Source organism: Formica exsecta, unplaced genomic scaffold (genome assembly GCF_003651465.1).
Source record: "Formica exsecta isolate Colony F162 unplaced genomic scaffold, ASM365146v1 scaffold8, whole genome shotgun sequence".
Taxonomy (NCBI): Eukaryota; Metazoa; Arthropoda; class Insecta; order Hymenoptera; family Formicidae; genus Formica; species Formica exsecta.
In genome coordinates, this window is record NW_021853569.1 from 578,930 (window position 1) to 597,401 (window position 18,472).

The window sequence follows — 18,472 nt, forward strand, 5'->3', positions numbered from 1 at the left end:
AAAAAAAAAAATATATATATACCAGTAATTAAAGGCTCGTTTAATCCCGCGGCCGTGTCGGGGATCGGTATATCCGCAAAAAGATTTCCAGCAGCTGGCACGTAAAAAACACGCATGTCGTGAACGTAGCTTCAACATTGTGGCATGTGAAAAACGATAGGAGTTATTACTGCTGCGCAAAAGGTAACTCTCGATCCTACATTAGCTCAGTAAGTCGTGTTCGAGGGAAGAAGAGAGGAGTGAGGACGTAGAGCGAAGAAGTGGATAGATTCTGCGGCCTTAATTACGAACGAAAGTACATACATACTGTCCGTAGATTTCGCAGAATGCGTGGCCGACAAGACATAGATGACTTGAAGCATGACAATGCTTCATACGGTGAAGCACATGTCGAGATCCGTGACGAATCAACACCTGCATAGTAATTACCTTGCTCGCATCGAGGGATCATTATGAAATTCTTACGCTTATACATACATATATTTTTTGAAAATATTTTTACTTTAGATGATAACACAAAAGACTAATTTTACAGCATGCTAGATATATTTTTGCATAAATTAACCTGTAAAGATCTTTCTTTGAACAACAAATGACAACAGAATCATGTGTCTGCGACAATTTAGTTTGAACGGAAACGTCACGCTTCCATCTTGCAACTTTCCTTAAGTGCGTGTGTAATTGGCAGAGTTGAGTAGTAAAGTCTAGTTGAACAGTTAAAAGTTAAGTTAAAAAATTGAAAAGTTAATAAATATTAATTTAATATTATAATATTAAGTTAATAAAATTTTAACTTAACTTATTAGTTAATTTTAAACGTGTTAACTTTTAACTTAAACTAGTTATTTTTAAATGCATTAACGTTAACTTATTAACTTTTTTTTTTATACAAGTTAAAATAATTCATCAATATTAAAAACGTGTGAAAATGGTTGATCATAATGCGAATATTTCATTTGTCGTACAAGTTTATCGGATCGATTCGCTGTTGGATAGAGAATTAACTTTTAACTTTAATGAGATAATAATTTTTTAACTTAACTTTAATTGAATTAATTTTTGTTTAAATAACTTTTAACGTAAAAAGAAACCTAGTTAATGTTTTGGTTATTAACTTTAAACTTAACTTAGTTAAAAAAAAAAAATAATTTATCCAACCCTGGTAATTGGACGATAACTTTCAATGAGATAAGTCTGTAATAGCGTCGAGAAGTTTCATTCGCACTTTCTCTTGAAGTTTTAACTAATCGCCACGATTTCTTTATCCGGTAAATATTACAGTCTAAGTTTTAAAGCTCGCACAGTAGTATTTCGGATTTAATGGTCTGTGTGTTTGCCGACTTTTTGATTTTATTGCGCGTAGCGTAATTATTCAAATTATATCTCGAGAGAGAGTGCCTGAGAAAGATTCCTCGAAAAGCGTATAAAGAAGATGTAGAAAAAGTTTGGCAAAAAGATGGAAAAGTGACGGACGTTGCCGCAGGCGACTGGCGTTAGGCTATAATGTAGGCAGCGTGCGACGTAAACGCTTTACGGGTTGCACGAGTGAGACAGGAGAGATATCGTGAAGCAACCGAGAACGGGAAGACGGCAACAGAGGCAGAATGAAGATAAACAGCGATTATATCTCTCCGTAAAAAATGCGGGTGAAATTATATCACGTTGCGCGCGCGCACAGCTCTACAGGAGAAATAAGAACCATGCGATGGAGCTGTGGAAGCTCGAAGAGCTTTGACAGATAGCGTGAATTATTTTTATGTTAATCGTAAATCGCTCGGAGGGCAAAGTTATTGCAGCGCGTGGAAGTAAACGAAGGCAATTTTTATTTTCTCCGGTGATGGAGCGTGAAATTTTTTGAGGCTCCAAAAAAGGGAAAAGGCGACGAGATACATCATATGAGACGTAGATAGGATTTGTTAATCGTGACACGTGTCAATCCTAATTGGATAAGCCCGAGACATTCATTCTCAAGAGTTAAAGTACGATATTTAACATGTAAATAGTGTATCGTCATTAATTTTATGTAAAACGCGAGCATGTAGTCGGCGAGATAATTAAACGTTTAATAAGACACTTATAGCCGATCTTTACCGAAAATAATGTGACGAGGTAAACCAAATACGCGAAGATATTTTCATAATTATAAGATATTAAGATTATAGTTCCTTCCTTCGGCGCGTAATTAGCGTGCGTACGCAAGATTCATAAAATCATGCTCTGAATATAACTCTGAACGCATAACTTTGATTCTACGATCGACCGTCAGAATTAGAAAAATATTTATCGCGATCCAATATGCGATTTATTTTATTTGTTAGAAGATTTTTTGTGAAACGTAACTTAATGGCTTCGCCAATTTTTCCTAGATGTCCAGCCTTAATAATGCAGTACAGAATTTATTGAAATAAGGCCATCACGTGTAGAAAGTAAACCTAAGAGAAAGAAAAGGGAGAAACATGTAAGACGCTTGTACATTTTTCGAACGCATTATGGAATGCAGTATACGGGCAAGACTGCACTTTATTTGCTCGTAATAAGAATGTTCTTATTTTATTAACAGCGTTTTTTTTTTTTTATTAATAGCGCTACTAATAATATCGTGGTTGCAATTAGTATTAAACATGTTATTAGCAGCCCTTTCGTTAAACATCTTACTCTAACAAGGTGCATAATAAAATACGTTGGCAATAAAAAATAATAATTCAATATCATTATCTTCATGTCAATGCCAGAATAATCAGCCTTATCGGAGATATACGTCAATATTATCTTATATATCGTAATTATACAATAATTAAAGCGATGGGATAATTGATGTAAGTTATTTTTGCGTCGTAAAGTGGAAGCGAAATGAACGAGACGATCGCAGATAGTGAACGAAAAGGATCTCGTCGCTTTCAATTTAATTCCTTAGGCAAGCTATTTCAGATTGTCGATATTGGAAAAATACGCGTATAATTATTAAAATAATAAAAGTCAGATTTAAACAAATTGATTTGCAAACTATTGTTACGTGTTGTGAGATACTCAATTATAAAAAATAATAATAACAAAAAATTAGGAATTAACGCTAGTTTCTATATAAAATAATAATAATAATTTTTATATAAAATTGCCACGTGATATAAATATACAGGGTGTTTCAAAAGTAGAGGTCAATCGCTCGGGAGATGATTGGGGACCCGGAAATGCATTGTTTTTTAGTTATCGCCATTTTTATGTTGAAATTTCAAAGTGCTTTGCTTTCGAATTGTTTTGTCAAAATTGAAAGAAGAGATGGATTGTATTTATTTATTTAATTTTTTGTGTTTATTTATTTTATTTGTATTCATTTTATTATGGTTTATTTTCTTTTTTTTTTATCCTGGGGAGTGCAAAAGCAGCCCGCAATTTTTATTTGACTTTAATTGTTATAAAACTCAAAAATTTTTCAATTTTGAGAAAAAAATTCAAAGGCAAAGCAATTTGAAATTGCAACAAAAATGGCGATAACTCAAAAACAACGCATTTCCGGACCTATGTTAATATCAACTTTTTTTCTTGTTTTTGGGTCCCTAATCACCTCCTGGGCGATTGACCTCCACTTTTAAAACACCCTGTATATTCTTTATTTATCTCTAACTGTCGAAGTCGATGCAATCTTTCAATCACATTACAAAAAAAAAAAAGAGAATTAACGTATTACCTCGCGTTTATCGGTCTCGCGACCTACTTCAAGGATGCCGGCATAATTCGCCACGAGCTCGCGAGGAAGAAGAAACGAGGTAGTTGGAAAGAAAGAAAGGAGGAGAATAGCGTAGAGACGGGTCTCTCAACAACGCCGTCGGCGTCGTAGGGTGCTTACAAGATGCGGGCAACAATGTGGCCCGTGCTGCGTACAATAGCCTCCGCATTATGTGCACAACGCGGCGATGGGGGATGGGGCAGCGCTAAGATTACAATACCAACTGGTTGCCTCCTCTTCTCACAAAGAAGGACTCAGCATACAATGGCGAAGAAGAGAAACGCTCGCGCGTTCATCGTATCGCGCCGTGCGTGTATTACACGCCGCGCACATGCACGCAATGCGCCGGACTAGCGATGGGATGGAATTGATATTATGCTAAAAATGTGACAAGGACGATATATATAAAAAAACAAGTAGAGTTGTGCAAATTAGAAACTTGCACATTGCTTCCTCATCATTTTATCTTACAATGCTTAAGCTGCTTTAAGCATGCGGATTTTTCAATTTATGCTTCCTCATAGAGGAAGCTTTGTGAGCGCACATTTTAATGCGTAAGAATTGGAACATATGTGTCTGTATTAGAAACGCAGATAGATTAAAAAAATATAAAATTATATGAAGAAAACAAGTTCTTTTGGAAATAATTTTTACTGAGGAGCATGACTTTATTTATCCAAAAAAGAGACAAAATATATTCGAGTCACAAAATTATATAATAAAATTGTAATGATGAATCATCAAAGATCGAACGGAGGCTGTATCAAGTTTTTATGTGCGATATACAACAACTCATTCTTCGATCGTGAGAGATAAAGCGCGAGGAATTTTTTTGCTCGAGACCGCGATTGCGTCGATCCCATCGCTACGCGCGCCACACGCGGTCCGTTGCAACGCGTGTTTTCACGTGGTGGGGTCGGCTTCCATAGGCCTGAGAACATTCCCACGTTCCGTAGCACGAGCCAAGAGTATACAACCGGAAGAATTTCGGAGGCCAGGCTACCCATTTTGCGCCGAGGGAGAAAGAAAGAGAGAGAGAGAGAAACGAACGAGATCTTGCGAACACAAGGGACGGAGAGAAACGATGGGTAACCGTGAGCGGGGAGAGCTGCGCCGAGGGAGAAAGAAAGAGAGAGAGAGAGAGAAACGAACGAGATCTTGCGAACACAAGGGACGGAGAGAAACGATGGGTAACCGTGAGCGGGGAGAGGATAGGAAGAGAGAATGGGCTCGACGACCCTCTTTACGGGTGAGAGAAGAGGACAGAGACGCCGGAAGTGCACCGACGCGCCACGAATTAGCATCAACGACCTTCGTACCTTTTTCCGCGCCGACAGACGGGGTCGTCGTGGAGGAGCGCGAGGAGGCTTGGGGCGCATCGAGGCGGAGCACGAGGAGATCGAGGATCCCTGAAGAGATTCCGGATCCGGTAAATATTGCTGTTGCTCGCGAAGTGATGGGATCGGAAATTATTGTTTTAGCCTGGGGAAAATATATCGGATGTTTATTTGCATTGCATCGCAGTTTGAAAGAAAGATGGTGGCGAGGGGTCGAAGGGTCATTATGGGTCATAATTAACATTTTACTTTACTCAGATACAGATTGATAATAGATTTTACGCTACGATATATCGGAACGCGAACCTATCGGCTCACTTACTTCCCGGAATATTTTCCTATGTTTGTTTATGAGGCGTGCACGCGGAACCGAGTGTATCGATTATTATTGTTTCTTCTTGTGCATTTATTGCGTCCTCCGTCCGTTATATATTTACCCAAGGGGCAAACAGTGTTCCTGCTTGAATAAAAGCTGTTGGCTGGTATTATTTGTGCGAGTATTGCGACGTACTCTTAGCAATGTGATTATTTAACACGTGTTGATGCACAGCTGTAAGAGAGGAGGGAGGGGAGGGATCACAAATATGTTTTATTTTATAAAACTGTTGTTTTTTTCTTTTATTAACACATGTATTTGCTTACAATATCTTATCTTATACTATATCATATCTTAATACTATTATTGCTCTTTATATCAAATTGTTAGTTTGTTATTTCGACAATGTTAAATCATAACATTACTCCGAAAAATAAGATTATAAAATTTTATTATAAATCTTGACACACATATACTTACAAAAAACATGGTAACCCTAATGTTCCGCGCATTATAAAATGCCTACTTTTACGAATTAATTTAACAAAATTAAATTAAATTAATCTACAAATTTTATTGTCAACATTATTTTATTCTTACATCGCAATAATGATTCATCGCTCTCGTAAAGTGCTTTAAAATACTGCGTTTAATTATTATTTATCATTTGTTATTATTATTTATTATTTGTTATTATTATTTATTATTATTATTAATATTTCTTATTATTTATTATTTATTAATATCAATTAATGTTTTTCTATTTTGATTATTATGCATTAAATTGGATCCGCTAAATATCTATCGCAGAAATTGATTTCATGAATTTTCATGCAACAGTTTTGGAAGAACCCTACAATTTAACAATCTCACACCTAATTAATATGTTCGACGAACTCGTTGCACTCAAAATATCGAGTTAACGATCGCGCGTAAACGTGCGGGATTAAAATGCGCGGAATCTTTCTCTCGGGGTTAAGACTTCCTCGATCTCTCGACGAGGAAGTGCGCGATTTGTTGCGGGCCGTGAAGGGGGAAGGGCACATGCGTGCAAAAAATTCATCATCCTACCCAGAAACGAATTATGAACTCCATCGTTGGGAATCACGTAAGGACACGTTGCCAGCGCACGCTGGGCACAACCGCCGCGGGAAAATCAACATTTCATTCGCCGGAGCGGGCGTAACGAGTTGTTAACGTGGGGCAATAATATGTACCCGGTGTCCCGGCGGTAGCGCCGCGGATAAGGCTCGTTTCATCGGGGCTTAACTGGCGTACGTACGTGCGCGTACCGCCACATCCGGCTCGTATGACCAATCAATGTAATTATCCTACCGGTCTTCTACCGGCTCAGCGTGCTCGCTGCTGCTTTATTTTTGTCCATCCGAGAACGTACTTGCCTCGCAGAAAATACGATTCCAAAAAAAAGTGGAGAGAGTAAATTGACATTGATGAATCAGCAGAGATATAGCAACAGATAGAAGGATCTTTGCGAAAGAACAAATATATAGTCGCGATACGTGGATTGCACTCGGTAAAAAATAATAAAAAAATAATAATAAATATATGACACACATACATACACATACAATAGTCTGATGAATTTAATCATGGCATGTTTAAAAAAGATTCGGTATATTACCAGATATATGTATGATATAGTGTGATTCTAAATAAATGCGAAAAATTTTAGGAGATGATTCCTTGTCGAAAATTAAGGGGAGTCTTTTATATAAACATATACTCTTATATTTCTCCCTGGAGTTACACTCCTCCAAAGGGGGGGGGGTGAAAATTAGGTTTTAATTTTTTTTTTTTTCAAACTTTGGACAAGTTAAGAAAATGAAATCTGGTGGACACTTTTCACTAGTAAAAAGGATATTTATTAATATTTTTTTAATCCTTCCGTATCGTTATAAGAGGATGAAATTAGCTACCCCTATTCAATTTTTTATTAGATCTTTTTAACGAGTCGGAATATGATCATCTAAAAATAATTAGAAATCTTGATTCGTTTAGAAACTTTCTTATTTCTTTTATTTTTTTTTCATAAAATCAATAATTTAAAAAAAAATAAAATAAAATTAATTGTCATGCACAGCACGGTACTAAATGGCATAGGTTTTGAATTACGAGAAATTGAATTTTAGAATAAAAAAAGCCAGATATCCATCATTTTATTTTTTTAACTTGTCCAAACTTTGAGAACAAAAAAATAAAAACCTAATTTTTAACTCCGAGTATATATTTATATGAAAGAGCTTCCTTACTTTTCGACAAAGAATCATCTCCTAAAATTTGTCGCACTTATCTAAAATCACCCTATATACTATATCGGGAACGTTCTGAAACATATAAGAAGAGTGATAATTTTATTTAAAGATTCGCATAGAATTATAATATTTAGAATATTTAAAAAATTATATTTATATTATTAATATTTCGTGCAGTTTTGTGTACTGTGTGTGTTACTGCGCGACGAGAATGATCCTAAAATATTATCTCTATACTCGCTATCTTCTTATACGGAGACTTTAGATAAAACGTACTCTAGGACAGACTTATCTTCTTCACGGGGATTCCGGCTTACAAAGGCGAGTCTCTCTCAATCGAGAATATTTTTGATTGTCCTCTTAAAGATTGTTTATCCGACAGAATTCCACTGGTATCAATTGCCGTAGCTGTTGTAATCTCGGACAGATCAGCAATTAAGCGGCGACCGTATGTCCGGGGGAGTGGATTTTTTTTTTTTAACGAAGGCGACACGTTGTAGCAATATCCCGAATCGCCTCTGAACCGACTAGCTGCTTTTGCGTTTAGGCCCGAAGGCTCATAAATACTCGGCCGGCCCACTCGGGGCCTTGTTTGGGGTATCGGCTTCCAAAAGGACTGAACACCTCGTTAAGTCCCGCAAGAGAAGCCTGGACGGGTCCGAGAATAGGTAGATCATTAAGATTGTACGTTTATAATTCAAAACATCGGCTCCCGGGCCCACTCGATTGCACCGGAACCGGTTGTCGGAAATCCTTTAGGAGAGAGAGAGAGAGAGAGAGAGAGATATCTCTAATATTGGACTAATCTCAAACAGAATATGCAAAATTCTCTCGAGGTATGCAAATCTTTTAAGTAGGAAGAGATCATAGGTTAATTGTATTCGAATTTATTCTGGGAACTGAATATATATGGAGAGAATATCGAAATGCTCTTCCGTCGCAGAAATAGTAAATATGGATGAAGAAATAGTGAATATGGATGAAGAGCTGAATTTTCATTCCTCGCGCATATATCGCAGAATCGAATAGTATTTATAGCCAAAATTTATTTATAACCAAAATTATCCTTCACTTAATCCGTTATTTTATTCTCTATATTTTTATAGGAGAGAATTATTAATCAACACAATCTTTTATTTATAAATTTCTTATATATCAAATAAAAAGTTCTTCAACATTGCAATTCATATAATCCAACGCAACAGAAGATACTAATAAATAATCTTATTGAATAATTACAATGACATAAGAGTATGAGAGAGGGCGAAGGTTCGCACCGTTCGTGATATTTATTTCTATTGTTTTTACGCGAAAAGAAAGATGCGAATTGGTTCAGTCGCAACACGGCAAGATGTGATTCACTCTAGCGGGACGACTGTTGTCGACACGCGCGTGCACGTGCACCACGTCGGTGGTAACTCGGTAAATCAACAAGTGTCGTGCCTCGAGCGCGGATGCGCAAACCTACCGTAGTACTTAGTTTCCTATATTTTTTATATCAACTACATTATTATTTTATATTTTAATTTTTAATCAAGTTATATACACAAAAGACCAAATCGTGCATCTCTCAGTTTGCATGTGTGATTTTTGAAGAGAGAAAATTGATTATTTTTATTACACATGAAATTTGCCTTATCCGCGTGTGTATAATTTATTCAACTTATCTTTACAACAAAAAATTGGCAATTTAAAAAATTGCAAGATCAGTAAACAATATGACGTAACGTCTGAAAATAATCTAAAATATCAGGAGGAGAGATATCTCTAATATTGGACTAATCTCAAACAGAATATGCAAAATTCTCTCGAGGTATGCAAATCTTTTAAGTAGGAAGAGATCATAGGTTAATTGTATTCGAATTTATTCTGGGAACTGAATATATATGGAGAGAATATCGAAATGCTCTTCCGTCGCAGAAATAGTAAATATGGATGAAGAAATAGTGAATATGGATGAAGAGCTGAATTTTCATTCCTCGCGCATATATCGCAGAATCGAATAGTATTTATAGCCAAAATTTATTTATAACCAAAATTGTCCTTCACTTAATCCGTTATTTTATTCTCTATATTTTTATAGGAGAGAATTATTAATCAACACAATCTTTTATTTATAAATTTCTTATATATCAAATAAAAAGTTCTTCAACATTGCAATTCATATAATCCAACGCAACAGAAGATACTAATAAATAATCTTATTGAATAATTACAATGACATAAGAGTATGAGAGAGGGCGAAGGTTCGCACCGTTCGTGATATTTATTTCTATTGTTTTTACGCGAAAAGAAAGATGCGAATTGGTTCAGTCGCAACACGGCAAGATGTGATTCACTCTAGCGGGACGACTGTTGTCGACACGCGCGTGCACGTGCACCACGTCGGTGGTAACTCGGTAAATCAACAAGTGTCGTGCCTCGAGCGCGGATGCGCAAACCTACCGTAGTACTTAGTTTCCTATATTTTTTATATCAACTACATTATTATTTTATATTTTAATTTTTAATCAAGTTATATACACAAAAGACCAAATCGTGCATCTCTCAGTTTGCATGTGTGATTTTTGAAGAGAGAAAATTGATTATTTTTATTACACATGAAATTTGCCTTATCCGCGTGTGTATAATTTATTCAACTTATCTTTACAACAAAAAATCGGCAATTTAAAAAATTGCAAGATCAGTAAACAATATGACGTAACGTCTGAAAATAATCTAAAATATCAGGAGAAATTTCCTTTCTCTCTTTACGCGCTTCAATCTAGTTTTCGCGCGGCGGTCGTACCTCTCCTCGTAGATTCATTCACGATAATCTCTACCTCCGGCGCGATCGTCCTCGCGCCGCTCTGCCGCGCGAGTCGTCCTCGTGCTGGTCGCGCGTCGTGGCGTGTGCTTTCCTCTTCCTCTCGCCTCTCGCTCTCCGCGCGCCAGGGCTCGTCGTCCAGGGCAGTATGCAGGTGTGCCCTCGGTGAGTGAGGTGTCCCCTTCCGCGCGCGCGCGCGCGCTCTCAACTCGCAAGGAGGGCCCCCCCCCTCCCTCTCTCTCTCTCTTTTCCCGGTCGGCAGGCGTCAAACGGCACAGAACCTGTGCAGGCCCCCCGATCTGTGGGAACGCTCCGGCTCGCGAGCTTCCCACGATACGCCACGGCTGCTGGCTGGCTGTGCACGCGGGCTGCAGGGTTCAGCACCGTGCCCCTCGGACCCCTCCGCCATTCGGCCGTAGAGCGTAGGACGATCGTGGCGCTGGTGGGGAACCGCGCGCGGTATATAAATAACGGGTTGTGCCCCACCAGCGACTCAGAACCCTCACGAACACGTACGGGCTCAGACGCATTCTCGGCACTCCGAGAACAGCGGGCGCATATTCGAGAGTTAGGAGAGTTTCATTCGCTTGAGATTTCGCAACGGGCACATCCGTGGAGCATCGCGGATTACCCTGAGGCTTGATCGGATCGTCGATCGGTGATCCAGCATCATCGCGCAACGTTTCGAAGACGTGTAAGACGCGAAAGACTCGATCTCTCACTGGGACTGAGTTATCCCTTGTTTTGTGACCAGTGATAAGTACGACTGATACGCCGAGAGTGTGATCATCATGTCACCGCATACGAGTTACACACCTGTCAGCGGTATGGAATACGAGGAGCCAGTGTCGCGCACCTATCAGTACCGCAAGGTGATGAAGCCGATGCTGGAGCGCAAGCGACGCGCCCGCATCAATCGCTGCCTGGACGAGCTGAAGGATCTGATGGTGACCGCCTTGCAGGCCGAGGGCGAGAACGTGGCGAAGCTGGAGAAGGCGGACATCCTCGAGCTCACGGTACGTCATCTTCACACGTTACGCGCCGCCAGGAGGCTCACGCTCACTCCGGAGAACAGCTACGCCGATCGATTCCGCGACGGTTTCACCCAGTGCGCCCAGGAAGTGTCGACGTTCCTGTCGACGCCGGTCGCCGCGGCGGTGCATCCTGCCGCCGGTGCCCAGCTTATGCGACACCTCGGCGGTTGCCTTCGACGACTCGAGGGCCCGGCCGGCACCAAGCACGTGCTCGCTACGGCGGCGACATCGGCGACGAAGACGACCCAGGCCAGCCAGACAAGCGTGCCCCAGAACGTGTACACTCCTCCTCAGAGTCCTGTCAGTGTCGCGAGCTCTTCCGGGGAATCCTCCGAGTCCTCAAACGCAGTCTGGAGACCCTGGTGATGAGGACCAGCGATGATGGGAACATGTTCCGAGACATCCGGAGACGGACGATTCTCGCGATGAGGAGCTTCCCTCCCGCCAACGCAAGGAGGAAAACGACGAAATACTGTCTTCCAAACATAGACATTTTTAATCTCGTTGAAAATATCGAGAATTTTATATTAACTTCGCAATGGGGTTTAATCTATCGCATTGTACATAGGTGATACAGCTTTAAGTGAAGTCTGTGATAGGGTTCCATTTTGTACCTGAGATGACTATTTTCTCATAAAGAGCATAGCGACTATTGTATAGATGTTAACTTGTTATGTTTAAGAATCTCTTTTTTCGACGTAATGACGTTTGGCATCTCTGTTGCAGCCCGATCATTAATAAACGTCTTGTTTCAATGATAAATAATGTTGAAATAATCACCACAATCACATATTTATGTATCCTTCTGTCCTTTATTAATCTTCTCGCAATGACGAATCCATATCAAAACAATACCGCTATAAGACACTCAGCAAAATATTATTTTATTTTAACATATATAATTTTTCATATATCACGTAAATCAATATATATTTATACAAATTATATATATTGTAATTCAAGTAAAAAATATTATTAAAGTTTATTTAATGATTTAATGAGAGCGAGATGAATAATTTCAATGTCTGCATACGCAGCGAAAATTTTAGATGAGCTACTACAATAATAAATCTTTGCAATCTTTGTAATAAAAAGATTAATAAGTACGATAAAAACTAATTTATTTTATTTCAATTATTTATTTATTTATTTATTAATCTTGGAAGCATTTTGCAATACATTTATAGAAATTATTAGTAGTAAATTTTGCTCAATTTAAATACATTTGTTACATTTTGCATTCAATTAATAAATTTTGAAAGTAATAATAATTATGGGATTGAATATAGTATCTATTATATTTTTACGATTAAAAAATAGAATCGGCAAAAATATTGGGGTTAAAATTTGTGGATAAAAAAATTGCAATTGATTTTAAAAAAGATTTCTCTCTCTTACACTTTTATTTTAAATAACATAGGTAAAAGTATATCACACAATACACGCAACATATGGTCTTGAAATTTCTACGCCATATATATTTCTTGTATATGCAAAGTTTGATTACAAAATTGCAAATGATTAATAAAATATATGAAAAAATCTTTCTTACACGCAGATTTATTATATTTTTATAACATTTACATCTATATATACTCAATCACACATAAATATAATATTATTATAGTCTATGAATATATATTCACTGACGAAAAAATCACGAGAATCGCGACGGCTACAAAAAGATTAAATCGCATTCAAATTACATAGCACGGCGACGAGAAGAACGCTATAACAAGTCACCTTCGGCGCATGCAAAAGACTACAATGTTTGACTGGCGGCCTTTAATAATCGCACGGTGCGACATTGTAAGAAATCGAAAACCACCTGTCACCTGCCATCGCCGTTCGGGTAGCATGCCCGGAGGTGACGAAACTGACACATGAATATTAATGCATCCTACGTGACTTAATACACGAGCTGAACTTTCTTGCACATCTCAACGTTAAGACACAATTTAATCAATTTCTCTCATTCTCCACAGGCGTCAGGAACACAATGTCTGTTTCGTACACTTAGTACGAGAAGATATAATTTTACTCTAGCATTCTCTCACGCCAATCGGTCAAATGATCTACTAAATTTTTTACCTAAAATCGATTTCTCCGACACGTCGATTAGCACGCTAATCGGAATTAACTGAATAGTCCTTTTTTATCGACGATACGATTATGATTTAAAGAGAGAAGGAATTTGTAATAAATGAAAAAATTTCTCCAAAGTCATTCATCAATTCCATCGATCGATGGGCGCGACGCTTTCACACTTTTTCGAGTCTTCCTGTTTTTGGTTGTATTCTTGGAGCATTGCGCGTTAATTTGATTTTATACAAGTGGGACACGAAAGAAAATTAACTCTTTCTTCTCGGCAGGTCCCGTCTTACTTTTCGATTAATGCACTCTCGTATTCTACCGACTCCGCGATCGATAACGAGTATTTAATTGGCACATTGTGGCTGGCATATTTACTTAACACGCGTTTCGAAGAGGCGAATTAATCGACAACACGAACTTTTTATATCAGCACCGCGTGCTTACACGTCTGCTTCGGCATTCTCGTATCAATTATCGTATATGGTTCTGCGCATATTGTGTTCTCTATATATTCTCACAAATATATGTATACATTATAATAATTAATATAATAAATTAATATTAAGAAAAATGTGATATATAATATAATTTTAGTTTTATAGCTGTTAATCATTACAAAATAAACTGATATTTATTGCAGTAGAATAGATATTTTTCTATTTCTTGCATTTCTATATTTCTTATAATCTTGCAGTTAATAATTTTATTTTGAGGAATTTAAAGAATTATCATTTTGCAAGACGATATTTTTGTTATTAATAATGAAAACTAGCTTCTCGCGGGTTGTTATGGAAATAACTAGAAAATTGCGACAGATTATAAATTTCAAGAAAACGTTAGTTCACAGTAAAACGCGCAATGTTGTTATTAAAATAAGGCCGTAAATTATGTAGCAAGTGAGTTTGCCTTTCTTTTTTGTTTTAGTTCTTATCCCTAGTTTCTATCCCTTTGGAAATGCGATCGCGCGTTAAAAACTCAATCGCATGCGAACGGAACTAAACCCATCGTATCAGCTTCTCATTCAAGCGCAATGTACGATTGACAGGCGCGCACTCTACTCGCGTGCGAGAGATTGCACTCGCAATTATCAGGATATACGATCCGGTCGTTGACTCGCGAACATTTAAATTGTAACAAATCGCTGTTCAAATACTCGATAAAGATATTTTTTTACAATGAAAATGCAGTAAAGAAATAAAGTATGTCAAAAAAGGATATTAAAGGAATTAATTGACTAAAAAGGCCAGTTATTTTCAAATATTTTTGCGATATTTAAATAAGCTTTACAAGTCGGGGTATAAACACTTCAAACACTGATGTTTGATAATATTTACAATACATTGCTTTTAGTAAACATAAAGCTAATTTTTTCTATAATGAAATTAGCTGGGATCTTTACCAGTCACTAATCAGCTATTGGCTGAGAAGGATCTGAATAAAAATTGAAACAAATTCCGTTACAAAGTTAAATATTTTGTTACACGTTAGGAATTTTACGATTGTCGAGAGTGGTGTATTGTAAGTATTATTATTTTATGTATTTTATTTGTTTTTGCGCGGTACTTTTTTATTTTTCTCAACTTAGTGATGACATCGTAAATATAAAATAAAGAAATTATAGAATATATTAATATAGCATAGATGTGTCGAATTTTTTTACATATAAATATTTATAATTTTATTTTAAACGTAACATTCTGCACGAGAGTGAAAAAAAGCGCAAGATTAAGTCAATTAATCCGCCGCACAAAATTCATAAACGAAAATAGTTCTCGAATTAACTCTCATATAAGTTACTCGTAATAGTCGATCGAAATAAAATCATTGTTATGGTGTAAACGATTATTTCTTTACGGTAATATACTTAATCGTCGCCATTTTACAATTACATCAGAAATTATTTCTTAATTATTCTTCTATTTATTAATTATTTCAGAAAGACTGTGTTTTATCACAAGATTATTATTTTTTTTATAACACAAAGAAACGTTAATTGCCATTATCAATATGTACAGAAAATATCGGAAGAAATATACATATGTAGTACATATAATATGATCTCTCGACAATTACAATAATTTGCGAATCAATTTGTTTGTTTCAGATGCTTGTAGCCGCATCATCATAATGCTAACAACTGTTAACATTTAAACAATACGAATTGGTACGTATACTTTTCCTTTTGCAAATTTCCCTCTTTTAATCTCGCGCATTTATAATCAAGTTTTCTGACATATGCGTATGTTGACGCGCCTACGTGGTATCATCATTCCAATCGGATCAGTTTCTGTCGTATTCGCGTTACTGAGTAAAAATTGCTTAGCGATGTAATAATATTTTATCGCTTTGCAATATTCGATTCTGTTACCGCAGGTCGTTTACAATTCTTATCGTATTTTGACGTGTATTGTGTTTCTCCTTACCATGCGACTTTTTATCGAACGCTATGCATTGAAAGGATTATATAATTTTTCTGGAATAAAAAATTGAAGTAAACTTTTATTTTATAAAAAACAATTTATTAAAAAAAATAGAATGTAATTTATGCTTCGAGAGAAAATATCTCTGTGAGAAATTCGTTTGGTCTCTGATGAAGCTGCCGACGAAATTGAATTTTAATCGGCTTGTACGTGTTAATCTATTTCCCACGATAAGTAAATCGATTATCTGCAGCTGCTCGTTTCGCGTTACTAATAATTTACAGCTGTATAATATATACGACATATAATATATATATATACGACAAGTAGCAGGATTCTCTAAACATCTTAACGACGGTTATCGTTGTCGTTAGCAAGCGATAGCCTATGAGAATTGCGCTTTTCGCCAGAATTGTCCTTGCCATTGGCTGTGGCCAGTTAACGATACCGAAAACTATCGATAACAAGTTACTGAATCCCGCTAAAGATATCCATAACATATACAAAGTATCGGTCAGTTTGGTACTTTATAATTATAACCTCAGGGGAAGGTGTCACATCTCGTAATTAATCAGCTCCGGAGAAAATAGTGATATTTTATAATTAATAATTATTTTTGAAAAAATCTTACTAATATATCGATTTATAATAATCCCTAAAGCGTGTTAATTATATCGTATATTACATTACACGTCGAGTTGAGCCAAACTTTTTGACAGGCCGTGACAGATGTTTGGTTTTATCCCGATTGACGCTGTCAGTTCTGCTCTTCGAAAATGTTCAACAGCGGTATTCTGTATTAACCTGCACTATATTTTTACGGCATTTGTTGTTGATTTAATGTTTAGAAACGTTTCTAATAAAGTATAAATTTATAATAGCGATAGCGTGAATTGACGTACAAGTTATATAAGTCATTTTTCTACTGCCGTTATTGAACGCAATATTTTTCAAGAGTTGTAGGTATATATATTATACAAGATACAAAATTGGAATCGAATCGTTGAGATCAAGCTGTCACGCACCACGACGATCTTTTTTCCCGTATGCTGCAGGCTAATCCGAGATGGACGTAATCGCGTACAATCAGCACGAAACCAGTAGCATCGGGAGCAGCACCGATGGCGCCGAGACTCAATACGACGAGGAGAGTGTGCCTGATCTTGATGTCGACGGAGATCTGCTGTCGATCGACGGTGACAAAGGGAACAAACTGCCCTTTCGTAGGAGCTTGTTCGACAACGTGGCACCCTACATCATCTTTCAGTCGTTCGAATGCAAGACCGGCCCGGTACTGCCGTACGAAGTGACGCGGCACTTGAAGTGGCACCTCAGCACAATAACACCGATAATAGTGCGTCGCACCGTCGTGAACTCCGGTTATCGGTTGATGAAGAAATGCCAGAACTGGTGCGGCACCTGGGGCAAGCACATGAAGTCCGTCTGCTATAAAAGTTTGAAGCAGTCGCAGAAGGTCAACCACTTTCCCGGGACCTTCCAGATCGGCCGGAAGGATCGATTGTCGCGCAATCTCAGCCGGATGATGATGAAGTACGGCAAGCGGGAGTTCGGCTTCGTGCCGCGCACCTACGTGCTACCTCAGGATCTGCGTCTCTTCCGCCAAGTGTGGGAGAAGAACGGTGGCAAGGAGAAGTGGATCATCAAGCCACCGGCCTCCGCTCGCGGCACCGGGATTCGCGTGGTCCACCGCTGGTCGCAGATACCAAAGAAACGCGCCGTCGTCGTGCAACAATATCTGTCGCGACCGTTGCTGATACGCGGCGCCAAGTTCGACCTGCGTCTCTACGTGCTCGTCACCAGCTTCAATCCGCTCAAGATCTACATCTATCCGGACGGCCTCGCGCGCTTCGCCTCCGTCAAATACAATGACGACATCAACTACCTCAGCGATCGTTTCATGCATCTCACCAACTATAGCATTAACAAGACCAGTGCGACCTACACTAGCAACGACTGCGCGGACTCCAGCACCGGTCATAAGTGGACTCTAAGAACTCTATGGTCCTATCTCGAGCAGGAGAACGTGAATATCACCAAGATATGGGCGTCGATAAAGGACATAGTCATCAAGACGGTGATAGCAGGCGAGTCTCCTATCAACACTCTAACGAGAACCAATACAACTTCGAGGTGAGAAAAGCAACTTATATCTTTTGATGAAATAGAGATTACTATTTTTTCTAATTGAATACTATTTTTTAATGCATTTTTATGTTTTAATATTGATATTTTTAATATTTTTAAAATTTAAATAATGCAAAAATTGAAATACTAATAATTAAATAACAATATTTTGTTTATATAATTTTATAAAGTTTTAAAGTTGATGTAGAATATTTTCGCGCTTTTTAACAACTTTTTTACATTAATTATATATTTTTCCTTTACTTCATAAATGTTTTTTTATAATATATATTTAATTAATAATATATGTTTAAATTAATATA

The 18,472-nt window shown here is 37.6% G+C and overlaps 2 protein-coding genes across 2 annotated transcripts in view; both read left to right on the forward strand.

Annotated features, from left to right (window-relative positions):
- The window catches only part of LOC115244092 (tubulin polyglutamylase TTLL4-like), a 172,271-nt gene that overhangs the window by 152,918 nt on the left and 881 nt on the right, over window positions 1-18,472 (forward strand). The window contains exons 4-5 of the mRNA XM_029821478.1: window positions 15,689-15,748; window positions 17,060-18,155. Coding sequence (XP_029677338.1) covers window positions 17,071-18,155 — 1,085 coding nt within the window. The 5' untranslated portion in view covers window positions 15,689-15,748; window positions 17,060-17,070. The remainder of the gene's footprint in view (window positions 1-15,688; window positions 15,749-17,059; window positions 18,156-18,472) is intronic.
- On the forward strand, window positions 10,953-12,609 carry LOC115244094 (enhancer of split mbeta protein-like). The gene has a single exon (XM_029821481.1). The coding sequence runs from the start codon at window positions 11,248-11,250 to the stop codon at window positions 11,854-11,856; it is 609 nt and encodes a 202-aa protein (XP_029677341.1). The 5' UTR covers window positions 10,953-11,247; the 3' UTR covers window positions 11,857-12,609.

Bases quoted from the DNA above. Each gene is read 5' to 3' on its own strand.
- LOC115244094 (XM_029821481.1), top strand. From the start codon at position 11,248: ATGTCACCGCATACGAGTTACACACCTGTCAGCGGTATGGAATACGAG.